Genomic DNA, 16,178 nt, shown 5'->3' on the forward strand with positions numbered 1-16,178 from the left:
CAGGGTTGAGTTGGTGAGTAGTGGGACTGTTCCTCAGTTTTCCACTCTTGCAGAGCCCACTGCAGCGTGACTTGCTCCTGACTTGTAGGTGATTTTGAATATCGGTTCTTCGGAAGCTCCTCCATTGGAATCATTTGATCAGTGCTCAAAGGACTATCACTTACAGATTGTTGAACATTTTGTTAGCAACTTGTTATAGGAACACTGTTTGACCTTTGTGTTAAGACTACAGGTCACCTTTGGTTAGGGTCATTTGCTACTTAGCAAACTTTCTGTGTAACCCTTCACAGGTGTAACCATATAGAGGCAGCTGCCATCCGGTTAAGGTGCCTGGGTTGCAAAGCGGTGTGCAGATGTACTTTTAAGCAGGCTAAACCAGCTTGTAGAGCTTGCCCAATTACTAAGGTTGTGTGAGACAGCAGACTGGATGTATAGAAGCGTATCAGCAGAATCAGCAGCTGATGTGGGCTAGCAATGAGATGGTAGCTGAGGTTGACTTTCTGACCTGCCTGAAATAAGCCTATGCTAGATTACAATTTATTGTAATGATTTGGTATTTTTTCAAATAGAGTAATAATCAGGGGTGCTGTAGAAGATTTTTGAAACATTTTGAAACCATATTCACCTTAGATATGTTATGAAGAAGACTATAGTTGAATGAAATATGTGCACAAAGAAAATGCTTTATAAGCTGATCTTTATTAGGGGGATTTGGATTTAAATTAAACACTTCTAAATGCCTGGCTGTGGCCCAGGTTACCAGTGTAACTAAAAGGCTGCCAGTATTCTTCACAGCTATGTGCATGGATATTGCCGAGCTAAGATGAATATAAAGAGCATGTTTTTTTCTTTTTGTTTGTTGTTTTATTTAGACAAGTTTTCTGGATGTGTATTTTAGTGTGGGGACAGGTAAGTGGGGTTTTTTTTCGGTGCTAAACTCCGGTTTAGGGGTTTAGCAATGCTAAATTACTGCATAGGGATTAGCAGTTCCCAAATCAAATGAGGTTAATTGCACATTGCAACAGAGGGATGAGAGACGTATTTAGAGGATGAGGGGAAAGGGGGAGGAGGGGCGTCTCGACTGGCCGCGACTGTGTTCCTGACTGTGGCAGCTCAAAAAAAAGTTGTGTCTGTGTTTGATCACCAAGAAAATCCTCCTGTGTCAAACTTCCTCCGACTCCCAACTTCAAAAAAAAAGAAAAAAAGACCCCAAATCAAAGAGCAAGAAAAAAATCCACCGCACAACCCTCAAAATAGCATAAAGAGAAATATGTATCAAAATATCATCAGTCATCTTTCTCCAAGAAACAAGTCCAAAAGAATAAGGAATGATTGTGTGTGTGTGTGTGTGTGTGTGTGTGTGTGTGTGTGTGTGTGTGTGTGTGTGTGTGTGTGTGGGAGGGGGAGGGGCGGCAGATGAAAGTGCAGATAAAATCACCTCCGTGGTATCAGTGCTGCAGGTAGGAGATAAATTAAAAGCAGGCTGAGAGTTCTGTGCCCTTATTCCAACAGCTTATTAGACCTAAATCTTCTAAAGCGGGGCATGAGTGTCCTTGCATGTCCCCACCCTCCTTTTCCTTTTTTCCCCTAACTTGATTTGATGTTATCATCACTGACTTGGAATAGAGCTAGCTTAATATTTGCGTAGCTCCTTATTCAACAGCAATTTGATCCTTGAGCCGGAGGTTGAGGCGCAATAATAATGCACCTCATTGTGTAAGCAGGTCTCAATAGGTGCTTTGTTGCTCAAAATCCTGACAACAATTTGGTTTCGGGGACAATGCCGTTCAGCTGGCCAATGTATTTTCAAGGGCACGGTGTTGATGGTGGTAGTCGAGGCCGGCTATTATTAGAGAGCAAGAAAAGGACCTCTGGAAAACAGTGGAGATGGCTTAATAATGGGTATCTGGGTTCCATTAGCCAGCCGTTATGATCATCCAAGGTTAGCTGAGGCTAATGATTTGCATATGAAAGACAGCTTTTTAATTGCAGCGGTCAGCACATACACTTACACCAACACATCGGTATGCATCTGATGTTCCAAAGTCCCACCTAGAAGATGTTTCACCTGTGTGTGTGCGTGTGTGTGTGTGTGTGTGTGTGTGTGTGTGTGTGTACACATCCCCCAAAAAGACTTCAAAACAAGAAAAAAGGAAAAACATGCAACAAAAATACCTTCGTCTCGAGGCTTGTTCATTGAAGATTCATCGTGTTTTTTTGTGAGCGGACCTAGGGTTAAGAAAAAAAGGGGGGAAAAAGAGAAAAGAGAAAATTTCAAAAAAGATTACTGGCAAAAACCGAAAAAAAGAATATCAAAAAAAGAAAAGAAGCAAGAGCAAAAAGGACAAATCAGCAAGAGTTCATGTTTGCTTATTGTGTGTGTGTGCGTGTGTGTTTTTCCTTTAAAAAGAGTACCAAAAACAAAAACAAAAGGCATCACAGACACAGATTTATCACAAGAAAAGACACAAGATCAAAGAAAACTGGTTCGGATTTCCTTTTCTCCCCCTGCAGAAGAAAATGCTGCCACTGTTTCTGGGCCCCTGGTTTCTCTCTCTCCTTTAAACCCTTTTTTTTGTTCCTGAGTCTAACTTGTATTGTTTTTGTTGGAAGCTGGGTGGGTGGAAGGGAAAGGAGGTGGAAGGTCGGGGTTGGGGTTGGAGGAAGAGGGGGGAAAAAGGGAATGTGGATTAATAAGACCTCGGTGGTTTGAAGAACAGGACCCAGCCCTTTCCTCCACGCAGAAAAAAAGAAGAAAACACCTACAGGACGGACGGCAGGTTTGGGTCCTGATGCTCAAACCTCAAAATGTTAACGCTGAGCATTTAAGCAGCGAGAGCACCCCGAAAATCTCCACGGGCTGCTGCACAACATTAGTCAATTAGAGCTTTTTAGAAAGACACACAAAGACACCTTTAATTAGACAGCAGGAGACAATGACCCTGGAATGTTAAAAGGCATGTTAAACATGTTTCAGATAAAACAGGGAACAGGTGCTTCAGCATTTTGGAGGGTTTTTGTGAGTGCATGTGTGTGTGTGTGTGAGCATTATTTAGTGGGTAAACCACAGCGTTATTCCCCAGGCGGGTAAATAATTACATAACACAACAGCAGTGTGTCAATTTGAAATGACAAGTAAGCGTGGTACTAATTGCGCAGAGGAAAGCAGGTAAAAGGTGAATGTAATTTGATCCCCATCTACCCACGGGCTGTTTTTTTGTTTTTTTTTTTGTAAATTAAATGAGCGGCAAAGAGAAATGCAAAAATGCAAGAAGATGGACAAAGAGAGAGATCTGCACAGAAAGAAATCAAAGAGAGAAAAAACAAACCCTTCTCATTCGTTGATGGAGCCTCACTATCACATCAAGTCTTTTTCTTCATCAACACAAAGTGAGAACTTTACAAAAAACTACTCTGTAGATCACGTTGGCTTTATCCTCCACCCACCTGTCAGGTTTCTGAATGCTTCGGTCACGTCCAGCTCAGATCTCACAGGAAAAAAAAAAGGAAGACAAATGCTTTTTCTAGTTCCAGCAAATGCTACGTGTGCATATGGTTCGCCTCGTCTCTCAGAAGGTGAGCGTTTGTAAAAAATACTCTTCACCTCGGCGCTCAGAAAAGTAAGTACTACAGCAAGATACTCCCTCACCTTTCATCACTTTGGCTTTCATCTGATAAATCCAATTTTTGAACTTGAGGTTTGGCAGAGGACCTTTTTTTCTGAAGGATTTGTGGGGAAAAAAAGAACTTATATAACAACAACTTACTGAGAGTATCTGAAATTCATCAGGGGGGAAATATTGCCGGTGCACAAACTACAAGGTGAATGCTGAATGTCAATTATCTGCTAACAACCGGGCAGATATAAATGACTAAAGTCTAAGGAACACTTCACCTCCAAATAGGAGATTTCAAAATAAAAGTCTTTATGAAACTATTATAACAACTTTTAGAGCTGAGTAACATTATTTTTGAACTATGATGAAATCAGCGCCGGTTAAAAAAAGATATCCGGTCTTTAAGTCTGACATCATTAGCCGCTTCAGGTCCCAACGTCAAACGAACACTGTGGCATCACTGAGAGTTAAAAACGTATCTAAAACGTATCTAAATTCTTTCATCTGTAATAAAATGATCAGCGTTGCTGCTCTACCAGGTGTAACAGTTAACTTTAACATTTAACAGAGTTAGAAGCTAGCAGGGAGTTAGCTCGCTAGTTTCCACCTAAACACAATATTCCATGTTCTGACTGAGAGATTTCTGAAAAATTTTATACATGTAGCTCTGATGTCACTTTCGACATAAATGAAGAAAGAAAACTAAACAGCAGTGACGTTTGTAGGGTTACTGAAGTTGGGCTAGCTACACAGCTATGGTTAGCATAATATAAACACAGCGAAGCTGGAGGATGAACGCTAACTTTTTTCCACTTGATAAAAATTAACATGAGGGTTCCCGATGGTTAGGGACAAATGCAGGATGCTGCAAATGGATCAGACTTCAGTCAGGAGAATAACTGAGATCGTCCATCCACAATTCGAGGTTAGTCATTAATATGCTGCTGCATGGGTTGAGCTGTTGTTACATCGTAAGGTTTTAAAAGCTTTAAAATGAATAGTGGTAATAAAAACCAAGAGAGTCCGACAGTGATCACTGACTTTTTTAGGGGCTTGTTCAGATAAGTAGAATAAGATACAAAGCATTAAAACATGTTAAAAACACAACAGCCGTAATAAACAAGGAGTATTTTGGACCCAGAAGCAGGGTTCATTCGTCATCACTTAAAGACCAGATAGAGAGCAAGTTACAGCATTATAGGAAGGAATTATAAAAAGATAAAGAGCTCATCCTCCCTGTTATTATAAATATGTATTTAATATTTTTGATTTTTATACTCTAAAACTTGGCTGACTTGTGCTTCTTTAACCCCTAATTTGTGTCACTTTTTAGTAGTTTGCTCACAGTAGCACTTTGTGTGTCTGAGAGTACACATCAGGTTTTTCAGGACAAGAAAAATCACACGGGAGATGTAGAAGTCTGAAAAACTCATGTATCAAATATGATATGCGTTCCATTACAAGGTTAAAAGTGTTTCAATCTAGAATGTGTTACATTGCACCAGATTTATAGGCACAAGGTCAGGGGTGATGGTATACATCACAAGTGTCAAATTCAGTTTCAACAGCAGCTACGCTGGAGCAATCATATCAAGAGCTCAGTGCATACAGTTTAACATGCTTTCATTTTAATCTAGAAAGGATGTTTCTTAGAGCCTTTCCAGTTAAACGCCTCACAAAATACTCTATTAGTTTACAACAGCCCTGTTCACAGCCTCACCATGATAGTGCGGGGCAATTAATAAAACCAAATATAACCCGATTATAAAGCAATCAAATGAATCTTTATGTGCACATCTGTCTGCAAATCTTAGCAAGCCTGCTTCAAAGGCCTGAAAAAGACCAAGGCATCTCAATAGTTGTGTAAGAAATGTCATTTAAAACAAGAAGTCAGAGATCTTAGTTCATGGAATATACATGTCCACACGCTGTAGCTTTCTGCCATGAAATTGGTCACACAAAAATGACACTTGCCTTCACAGCTCCATCACTTTGAGACTTGGGCTCAAAGCACAGACTATTGTGCTGTAATTGCGCGTCTTTTATGTCTTTGACTTTGTGAAGCCTCTGTTCCTCGTCTATGGCTCCAAATCTTTACTAGTTTGTGGATTTCAAAGAGCACAATAACAATGCGAGTTATGTTGTTTGAGAACAGAAACTGTTTGCACCAACCCAACATCAGATTTTTGCTGTATTCTCTGTTAGCTGGCCATGAATCGCTGTGGAGACGGTTGTTGGTGTGTTGGTGTGCTAAAAGTGAAATGTGGGCCAGGTTCAAACTTACAAAGGGCCAGATCTGGCCCGTGGGTGTGGATCCTGACACATGATTTATAGAACTGTAACACAGAGACATGGATTTACAATCTGAGCGAGGTTAGGACAGAAGGATTCGTCATGTGGACAACATTATGCTTTTACGAAAGTTCATGAAAGTCCTCCAGCAGCTAATGCTGAGCTCATCTGACATATGAAGCCTTACAACCTCCACACTAGTGTAGTGCCATTCTACCACACAAAGTACAGTGGAGGTAGTATTTAAGACCGTAACACGTTCAAGTGAAACAGTGAACGTGTTACAGTTGCTGACTTTTTTGGACACAAACATGGAATTCCTTCTTAAACACAATTTAAGTACTTACATTTTAAAATACAAACTGCTTTCTTGTTTTGAGTAAATTATTAGAAAAGACCAACAAAAAGAGTTATGATGACTAATTTAATGGAAACTCGAAGACTGGTGACCTAAAATCAGAAGGTTATAAGTATTTAACTAGTATCTACCACATGGAAGCTGATTTTTCAAACATTTCCACTTATATTTAAAATCCTGAGGGTGAAACATCTTTTGTGGCATTTCCAAACTAAAAACAGATTTTGCTTATACAACAAAAAATCCTGGGAGCTCAGAGTCACCAGTTAGATCCTTGAGAATGGAAACTCTTTAGTGGAAACAACACCAGTGGAAACCTGAGTAAACTCCATCCTTTTGTTGAGACACGTGGATTTTTTTTTCCTTTAGTGAAACACATGAGAGTAAAAATAAGCCCCTGACTGACCACTTCATTGATCAAGTTCAATATTAGCTGTGGGCACAAAAAAATCAACCAATGTGATTGACGCACATCAAAACGACATCCCGAAAAGCTGTGAAAAAAGTTTAAATGCTGGACTGCTTATCAAAGAAACAGGAGCGAGCAGGGATTTTGGGGTTTGGTGGCTGGTGGGGCTGTGACAAAATGGGAAGTAAGTAAAATCAAGCAACCATTACCAGCAACATGCTGAGGAAAAGTGTAAAAGTGTAGCTTGATTGACATCTTTTCGCAATGAGTGGGCGAGGAGCTGAGCACTGAGAATCAAGCTATTGGTGGGAGAAATAACTGGTCTTCCTGACGTTTTAAGGCCTTTTTTTCCTCCCCACAATCAAAAGAACTGCAGTGATGGGCGTGTGAGCAATTTCCTGGAGAATCAAACCCTAACTCCATCAACCCCATTTACCCCCCGCATGCACTGACTGCACCTGTAGAGGCTAAAAATACCAGCACATGTCATTAAAGCACACCAAAAACAGACAGAAGGGATTAACACTGCACAGACTAGTTCAGCCCCAGGACTGAAACAAAGACATCTGCTAACTCTTAGAAATAAAAAAGCCTAATGAGGCTTTTGTGTACACTTTTCAGATATTAACATGTATTTTAATCAGGCATGCTACATAAAGCAGTGGCTAAGAATATTTCAGACCTCCAGTTGTTTACACCCTCTCTTTTTAAACAGACCCATCCTTTTATCCTCCCCTCTTTCCTTCTTCCTCTGCTTGCGTTATTCTGTCTGGATCGTGGGTCGACCGCAGCTCGCTTTGAAGCCCGTTATGTAAGGTTTCAATTTGGCTCCACTTCTCCCGATGGCCAGACCTCTCCAAAACATGGAAGGTGCATGCAAAATGGACTGTTAGGACACACTGGCAATGGAGGATGTGAGGAGATGCTCACAGGTTCATGCACAAGGTGTGCACAGCAAAGAAGATGGGGGAAAAGCCAAAGGTGGTGGAAATGGTCCTTATTGTGTCTTGCATTGCTGAACATATTAAACTATATTATTTGTGCAGCTGTGTCTGACATTTAGAGAAACAACAGGTTAAACAGAGGATTTTGTTTGTCATTTATTGTCTTTCAGTGTGTTCAAAAAACATTTAAATCATTTGAAAGTTATAGCACACATAGACACGGTCAAGACTATCTGCTGAAGTTTGAATGGAGAATGTGTAACAAAGGTGATTTAAGTGACTTTGAAGGTGGTTGGTTGTTCGTACCAAACAAACTGGTCTATTTCAGAAACTGCTGATCTGCTGGTATTTTACCCCGAAAAACAAACAAGCAAAAAAACCTCACATATGACCAAGAGAAAATATCCAGTCAACAGCAGCTCTGTGGTAAAAAAAATATCTTGTTGATGCAAGACTACAGGAAAGCAACAGTAACTCAAATAATGACTTTTGCAGAAGAGCATCTCTGAACAACAACCTTAAAGCTAATGGGCTACAGCAGCAGAAAACCACACCAGGGCCTCTCGGATCAGCTAAAAACAGGAAACTAAGGCGAAATAGTAAATAAATATAAATAATATCTGTTTTTAAAGGGTCGATAGCTTTTGATGCAATTAAAAGTTTCACAAGTGTCATCTCTTTTTCTTTTTGCGCTTTTTCAAAAGGAACATAATTATTAATTAAGCTTTTATTTTGGTTAAACTCCATCTGATGCAATGGGTAACAGAGATTGGATTTATTTTTTTAATAATGCTATATTTTGCCCTGTTTTGTACATTCATATCATTCTGTGTGTACCACACCAGTTGGTGTCATTATGCGATTTGACGCAGACTGAATTCCCAAACACCGGAGAGGCTTATTTCTTTGTGTTTATGGATATGAGTGAACGTGCGTAAAACTGTTTATGTGCCGCTGCGCGAGTAAGTACGTGTTGAGTAGCTCATTTAGGCAGTCCGGCGTGATCTACGAGGAAACGTTAGTGTGCCTGACAGCCTCTGAGTGAGCGGCGACTGTGCAAGAGATTACGCGTGTGTCTGTGTGAGACGGTCGTAAAGACGGGAAGATAGGATCCCACCATTGTCCTCGAGCTAAAGTATAGCAGCAGAAATGAAATGAATACCTCAATCGGATTTGTGAGCGAACAGGTTAGAGATGAGCAACGGGGATGGGTGAGAGTCGCTCACCCACATTCCCCTATTTTACACCTTGTAAGTCCATGTTGTGGTGTGAGTGCATGCGTGTGCAATAGAGCTGCACAATGGCAAGATGTACAGACAATCAAGCAGCCGGGCAGGCAGACATATAATGCTGCCATTTATCACGCAGCACAGCTCCCTGAGCCGCTAAACTCTGCATGCGTATGAGTAGCGTGTGGGCTGGTCGCACATGAATAGCTGTGACTACATTACAAAACAACTGTGAAGTCCATTTTCGGATGAATGGCAGTTAAAGTCGGAGCCACCGCGAGCTTGGCGGAGCTTCTGTCCTTTCAGGTGATGTTCAAAATTCACACATCAGAAATATTCCGAATGGATTTACACAGCCGTCATTAGTCACCCTGTCAAAAGTAGTTTTCCGGCACTCCCGCGTCATTAAGTCTCAATTCAGTTCTCTCAATTAAGTGAGGTGATTTGCATGACTGTTTATCAGACAACACCGGCGCGCGACGCAGAATTCAAAGACGTAAAGCGCTCGAACCAGAGGCACTGTGAAATCACACCGCTCTTTAATGTTGGAGGAGGGCAACAAAAATTAAAAATCGATTTAAAACTGGACGACACAGAACAGGACGGGTGCGACAAGGCCCTTTTCCAATCAGATGCTACAGTGATCTGGCTTTTTTTGATTGAGAAGACTAAAATAAGAGCTACTCTCTTTCTCTTATGTCTATCTCACTTAGCACACAGTAACCTTGCCTGTCGGAGTGTTAGGTGAATAATAGGCTTTGTGGGGGATTTTTAAACCAACGGAGAAAGATAGATGAGGCTGTCATGCTGCTGTCCCATGATGCTCAAGGCCACCAGAGGGAAAACCACAGCACACTAAATTTTAGCAGCATGTTGCGCCAGGGTTATGAAAGGTTATTATTTTTTCGTGAAGTTTCGGCTCTCACATGCCAAACTGTTTACGAGACATTTGTGCATTTTCCTAAGTTTTAAAAGCAAAACATAAAATAAAAATAAAGAAATAAATGGTAATAGAGATGAAACTGCATGCATTATTAAAAAAATTGGTTACATCTCCATATTTTAGAAGTGCTTGATAACTTAGGGATTATGCTGCCCATCTCCTAATTTTGAACGTTCGAATTATTCATAAGACAAGTGCGCACTCAAGTTCTGCTTGCTCTCCATCCTTATTTTGAGCTATGAGAAGTAGATCTGTTGTGCTTGAGCTGGCTTGGGCAGGCTTTAATCTCATTCTGTATTCTTCTCAGGAGAGTATATGCACATAAAAAGAGGGTAAGAGATTTATGCGTGGAAGGTTCTGACAGCTTATTATTGTTTACATCTGTATATCACTTGGGTTGTTTCCGAGGCATCAACTGGTCAAAACTGACAGGAAAAAGTGGGACTGGGTGATGTGTTTTGAAATTCATGAATAAAAAGTGATTCATAAGGTGTTCAACGTTAATAAAAATCATTTAAAGTGCACCTAATGTGCTCATTTTATACTTGGACTCAGTTGGAGTAGCTCTGTATGATCCACTGTTCGAAATGATCCATCCTACACTGGGCCTCGGTCCAATCCCTCAGCTGTGTCTCAAGTAAGCTGCTTTAGCTCCACCCACTTTAAGACCACATTTCTGTATTAAATATGGGCATCCACCACTGCAGCAGTACACACACTCATTTATTTCAACTACCCATTAATGCAAATATGTTGAGTTGCATGGCAGCGACTTAGTTCATTATTGTTCAACCAATTTGCTGAATTTTAAAATTGAGCATGAGAATGGGGGAAAAAAGGCGATTTGAGTGTATTTTAATGGGGCACCCTCCCCCTACCCTCGCCACCTCTTTGAGCTCTTCCAGAGAGACGCCAATGCATCCTCAAGTCAGCCAAGAGATAGAATCTCCAGCATGTCCTTGGTCTTCCCAGTTGGGTTCCTCTGAGTTGGGCATGCCCAGATAACCTCAAAAGGTGTCTGCGAGGTATCCTGGTCAGATGCCCAAACCAGCTCAATTGCCTCCTTTAAATTTGGAAGAGCTTTTCTCAAAGTCCCTCGCAGATTGGGTGAGCTCCTCACCATTCATGTGCAGGGTGTATCCTGCCTCTCTCTCCATGGATGAAGAGAATGGATGTAGAAACGTAAATAACGCGACTATATTCACACATCTGGAAACTCAAAGTGTAAGTGTCCTTCCAAATATGTCTAATTAGTGTGAGTTAATGTACTTTACATTCATTACTAAGGTTGTATTCATCTTGAAATTACAACTTGCAGAATCTTATCAATGCACACTGTATACTCCACAATGACAAAGCAAAGCCCGCCTGCCAGGACTCTTTGTAAATTTACTGCTGCTGCTGATTTTATGGCTCCTTAAGTTATTACACTGATCTGACAATGTAGTACTCACTGCTTTGCTTACAGAAACCCAACTGTGGACATTTCTACAACAAAATCCATATTGTGATAAAGGTTTCAGCTGTGCTTCGGTACAAAACAAGACATATATCTCAGTATTTTCCATAAAAGGCAAAAAGTGAGATATCAAAGGGACTTTTATTTAACAGAGACCGAACAACACAAAATATTTAAAACTAGTTCTGCTAGGAGCTGCTGAAATTTGTAGCAATCTTGTTAAAGCCATGCAGTATGTTTCTTTTCAATAGTACCCATTTCACTGGGTAAACTGTTTGCTCTCAGTTGGGAATAGCGCCTTGTCCCCTAAGGAGGCAGGAGCACTGACCGGCACAGAAACCGAGGCCACGGATTGCTGTGATCACACTGAGCTGTGAAACTGATTTTAGTTTCCTAAAATAAATCGATATTGACTTAAGTGCATGTTAGATTTAGAACATTTTCACCTTTTACTTGCTGTCACACTGATAGGGAAATGAAGCCGTTACACTCCACCAGACAGCACTGAGGAAATCTGCAGTCTCGCCTTGCAAAATACAGGAGCTGTTCATGTGCTGCTTGATTGGTTGGTTTGTGATAGCGTGTAACTTTGGACTTTAGGTGGAAAAAACACAAAGTAACCAATAGTTTTTTGTTGTTGTGACGTTGTGAAGAAAATAGTCACTATTTTTGAGTGTGGTTGTTTGAATGTAAGCTTTCTAAATATAAGATATCATAGACTGTTGGGCCTCCACTCTCTGCACGAGAGCTTTGAAATCGTGCAGAGGGAAAGCAGCGACAATATTGTCTCATTTTAATTCTCTCGAAGTTACATAAATATATTGTATATTTAAAAATCAATACAGCGTCCAATGTATGTAGTAGATAATCTATGTAGTAGATAATATGTCAGCTAATTAAGATGCAAAGTGAGAAATAACTGCGCCATAAAGCAGCCCATTATGAGTACACATGCTTCCGACTCAGAGTCATTTCATGGTAGCCATCATTCTTTCTGCCCCTCCTCCTTCCTTTTCTTTCTTTTTATACAATCTATCTTTTCCATCCTTCTATTTCTTTTCCCTTTTCTCCAATACCGTTCCCCCTCTCCTTCCTTTTTGTACACCATTTTTCTCTCGCTGTCAACTCTCTCTCCCCTTTCAGTCTCTCGGTGCCTCATTCTCAAGCTTCAGACTGAGAGCCTGAGAAATATCGATCCACCCTGGCTGAAGGGCCAGAATCGAGTGGGCAAAAAAAAAAGGAAAGAAAGAAAAAAGAAGGATGGAGAAGACATGGGAGAATAGGATGCTGACACAAGGTTTTCGCAATAATGCGTGTACGAGAGAGACAGGAAAGACGCAGTAAGACGAAGCTGAAAAATAAAAAGAGAAAGAGGCTGATATTTGGACAGGTATGGGGAAGTAAATGAGAAGAAAAGGTTGGGCGTGTGTGCATGTGTGGTTCAGGTGGGCATGTTATGAATGAGGGGAAAGGTGGAAAGCATGGCTGGAGGGTATTTGTAAAAGAGGTGGGAGTTAAAGGAAAAAAGTCAAGAAATGAGGCGAAGGAGCTGAGGAGGGAAGAGGAAGTCTAGGAGGAAAACAGGATTCTGAGAGGGGAAAAACAACTATGGATGAAGAGATGACAGTGAAAAGAGATAAAGAGATTATGTGAATCCGAGAGAACGCGAGGTAAACAGAGATGTAGGGAGTGGTGGAGGCAGATGATGGAGTGACATTTACGGAGTGGTGATGATCGCGTGGGCATGAAGGTTAAAGCCATTTTCTCCCCATGTAGCCAGGCGTGCACACACACACACACACACACTAGTAGGCTTATCTGTTCGTGCATTCATGCATTCACTACACTGACAAATGTGTTCTTTAGAGCTGAATCTGAATCACTACAGACCTCAAATTACAACAGTTCAGGGTTTTACAATGACCCGTCATCACAAAAAATGAAAGGAGGATTATCAGTAAAAAAGGATTACCATCAACCACGAGTGAGACATTCTGCTATTCTTAACCCACGCTGAACCTGAGTGAGGGGTCGTGCTGCTGCATTAACTTTTTATAAGGTGAACAAATAAAGAAAAAAATCGTTATATTGCTTCATATGTCACAGAGAACACACTGTGCAAACTCTGTTCACTGCACTCACATTTTAATGAAGAAACCTCCACAGCAGCCCCCCGTTTCTGCAGTGAAGTGTATGGCAATGTCCCTGTTACATTCAGAGCCCAACTCATGTGCGATTTTTAAGACCAATATCCATTTAAAAAAATCCTTTCATTTACTCGTTTTACCCGCTGCCCAAATGGAAAGTTGCAAAGCACCCTGAGCAAACCAAATAGCAACACTCATATTACCAGTCATTATCAATGCCAATACCAATAAACCACTAAAACACCAATAAATCAGTCACACTCCACCTATACTAAACAGAAAATTATATATTCAAAATTGTGATTAAAAAAGTAACAAGTTTTACGTTTCGTAATTATTAAGCGCTCAAAAAATGAAAGACTTTTGCCCATTTCCTTGTTACTCTTTGAGTTTACTAAAGTAGCTTCGAATGAGTTATATAACTGAACCGGGCCTTGGTGCGACTCCTCATTTCATCGACTGACTGCAGACTGAAAGATGAGCTTTTGGCTCATTTGCACATAAAGTGCTTAACAAATGCATTTGTCCACCTGTGATGAAAACAAGAAAGAAAAGAAATCTGTCAAAAACTTTATTCTCACATTTGAACTTTCAAGGACTAAAACTAACTTTCTGTTCAAGACTGCAAGTAAATAACTGTAATTAATTAATAAAAAATAAGCATAACAGTGATAATAATATTTTAGCATTAAAACCATAATTTTGTTTAAAGAGCTTGGGTATACAGATGGATTAACCATTACAGGAACAGTGATGATTCTGGTAATTACCAGTGCTGGTAACTGAGGGCAGCTGTGGCATAAACCTTTCACTGGGTGACGGACAAAAAAATTGGTACACACTGTATGCTGACTTTATTCATTCTAACTCTGGCCATAGTTAATAATCTAAAAGTAAAAGTATATAAAAGTAAAGTAAAAGTATATAAAAGTATCCTAATAAACTGGTGATCTCTCACCAGCTTCACAAAGCAGCGAGCTCATAACTGTTAAATGTAAATAACAGAAGCTGGGGAGCAAAGTGATATTAGGTCTAAAACACACGTCATCATTTCTAAGCTTTTCGCTGTAATTGAGGACCCCAGTGCCAGTGCAAACAATGGCTTCAGCAGGTAGCAACTCCAAACATTACACTGACGAGGCTTGGCAGCTCACCACTTCACCATTATTACTGTACCAAATATTGTGATTATATCCGATTACTACTGACTTATGGTCTGCCTTTCAAAAGAAGGCTATCCCATTGTTCTGAGTGCAATGAATCACAGCAAGATCGCAACAAGCAACGGCATTAGTTTGAAATCAATTTGTGCAGAAATGATAGATTTTTAAAAACACAAACTCTTCTTTTTCTGTGAAAGCAGTAGTTATAGAGGTCTGGAGTTCAGTTTTAACAAAATAATCACAATTTAAGACACACATACTACGATATTTCAAATTCCCAATTCGCACCTGTGCTTATCTAGTCAATTTCTACTCTTAATACTGCAGAGGTGATAAGATACTATAAAGACACAGACCCCATATCCCATAATGCCCTGCGTCTATTAGAAGAGCATCTTCTGTTCATCACTCCACGTATAAGATAAGAGCTATGCTCAGAAAAGTTTGCTTTTTAACCATTTTGACATTTGCAGTTTTGTCAGCAGAGATGTGTGTGCTCTTTATTAGGCTAACCTTTGAAGAGCAACAAGTCTTTATGTTGTCTGACATATGGGGAAGGTGGAGGAGGTAACGGGGAAACAAGAAAAATATGGCGGGAGGCTGCTCTGTTGAGCTATTAAAAATGCCGACAGGCTCAGCTGCTCTGTTGCCATTTCATGTAGTATTTCATCTCAGAGGTAATCTCTGCGGTGTATTGTCTTCTGTTGCCTCTGTTCATGAAAAACACAAAGGCATCAATCTGTGTTTGTGTGTTTGAACAGTCATTCAACCCCTGGGCTATTTCTGCCCCAAACAAAGGCTTGTTGGTGATCTGTGCAATAACCTTCTAATATGGTCCAAGATCACTGTGGCTGTTTATCCATCTATGTGGGCTTTAAAGTCTTCTTTAGCACCAAAGCTGCTTCCACTGCATGATACACAGAAGCAGCCTGTTCTCCTAAAGAGACACCATGCAGACAAGAACTGAAGTGACTGTGACACCGAGTATGGACTCAAATAGTGTTTGGGACTACGCTCACTTTGTGCTTCTCTGTTTTTATATCGCTACACACTGAGAACAGAAAAACTGTCAAATAAATAAAATCACAGGTGAAAGACCAAAACAAGACCCAAAGAGAGATTTAACCACATCATTTGGCTAGATTTATATTTTACAAAGGCAACAGTTCAATCCATAGGATGCCTCAATAGGTACTGGATCACTAATCAAAATTCTGCCTCTGTAAAACTGCTTTAGACGATTAAATTATTCAATTAGAACAGACTTTTTCCTTTACTCACCTCACACTACAAAGACTGTCAGAGCCCCAGGAAGCTGCACTTGATATTTTTCGGGTTACTAAATGCTAAACACTTAAACTCATAACACTGCACAGAAATCCAGAACAAAATAATTTAAGAGAATAAACATTACTTCGCATGAAAGTTTAATCCATCTCTGGTTAGTAACCAGAACTTAACCCTTTAAGACCTAGCATAGAACCGAGTCCGCCAGAGCTTATATTATATTTTTACATGCTGTGGAGCCATTTTTGGGAGCATTTCAAATTGATATACATTAATACAACCATTATAGCCCAAATGTTAATAATATGTCTGCATTAAGTGCATAGTAAT

At 40.2% G+C, this 16,178-nt stretch overlaps 1 protein-coding gene across 3 annotated transcripts in view; it reads right to left on the reverse strand.

Annotated features, from left to right (window-relative positions):
* Positions 1 to 16,178, reverse strand: part of nlgn2a (neuroligin 2a) — a 158,469-nt gene that overhangs the window by 122,124 nt on the left and 20,167 nt on the right. For 2 of the 3 annotated variants that reach the window (XM_085351072.1, XM_085351074.1), the window contains exon 2: positions 2,176 to 2,229. The exons of the other annotated variant lie outside the window; for it this stretch is intronic. In XM_085351072.1, coding sequence (XP_085207198.1) covers positions 2,176 to 2,229 — 54 coding nt within the window. The remainder of the gene's footprint in view (positions 1 to 2,175; positions 2,230 to 16,178) is intronic. 3 annotated transcript variants of the gene reach the window in all.

The sequence above is a fragment of the Diplotaxodon limnothrissa genome, linkage group LG3, assembly GCF_057381915.1.
Source record: "Diplotaxodon limnothrissa isolate DT_005_m linkage group LG3, D_limnothrissa_male_GT1.1, whole genome shotgun sequence".
Classification (NCBI taxonomy): Eukaryota; Metazoa; Chordata; class Actinopteri; order Cichliformes; family Cichlidae; genus Diplotaxodon; species Diplotaxodon limnothrissa.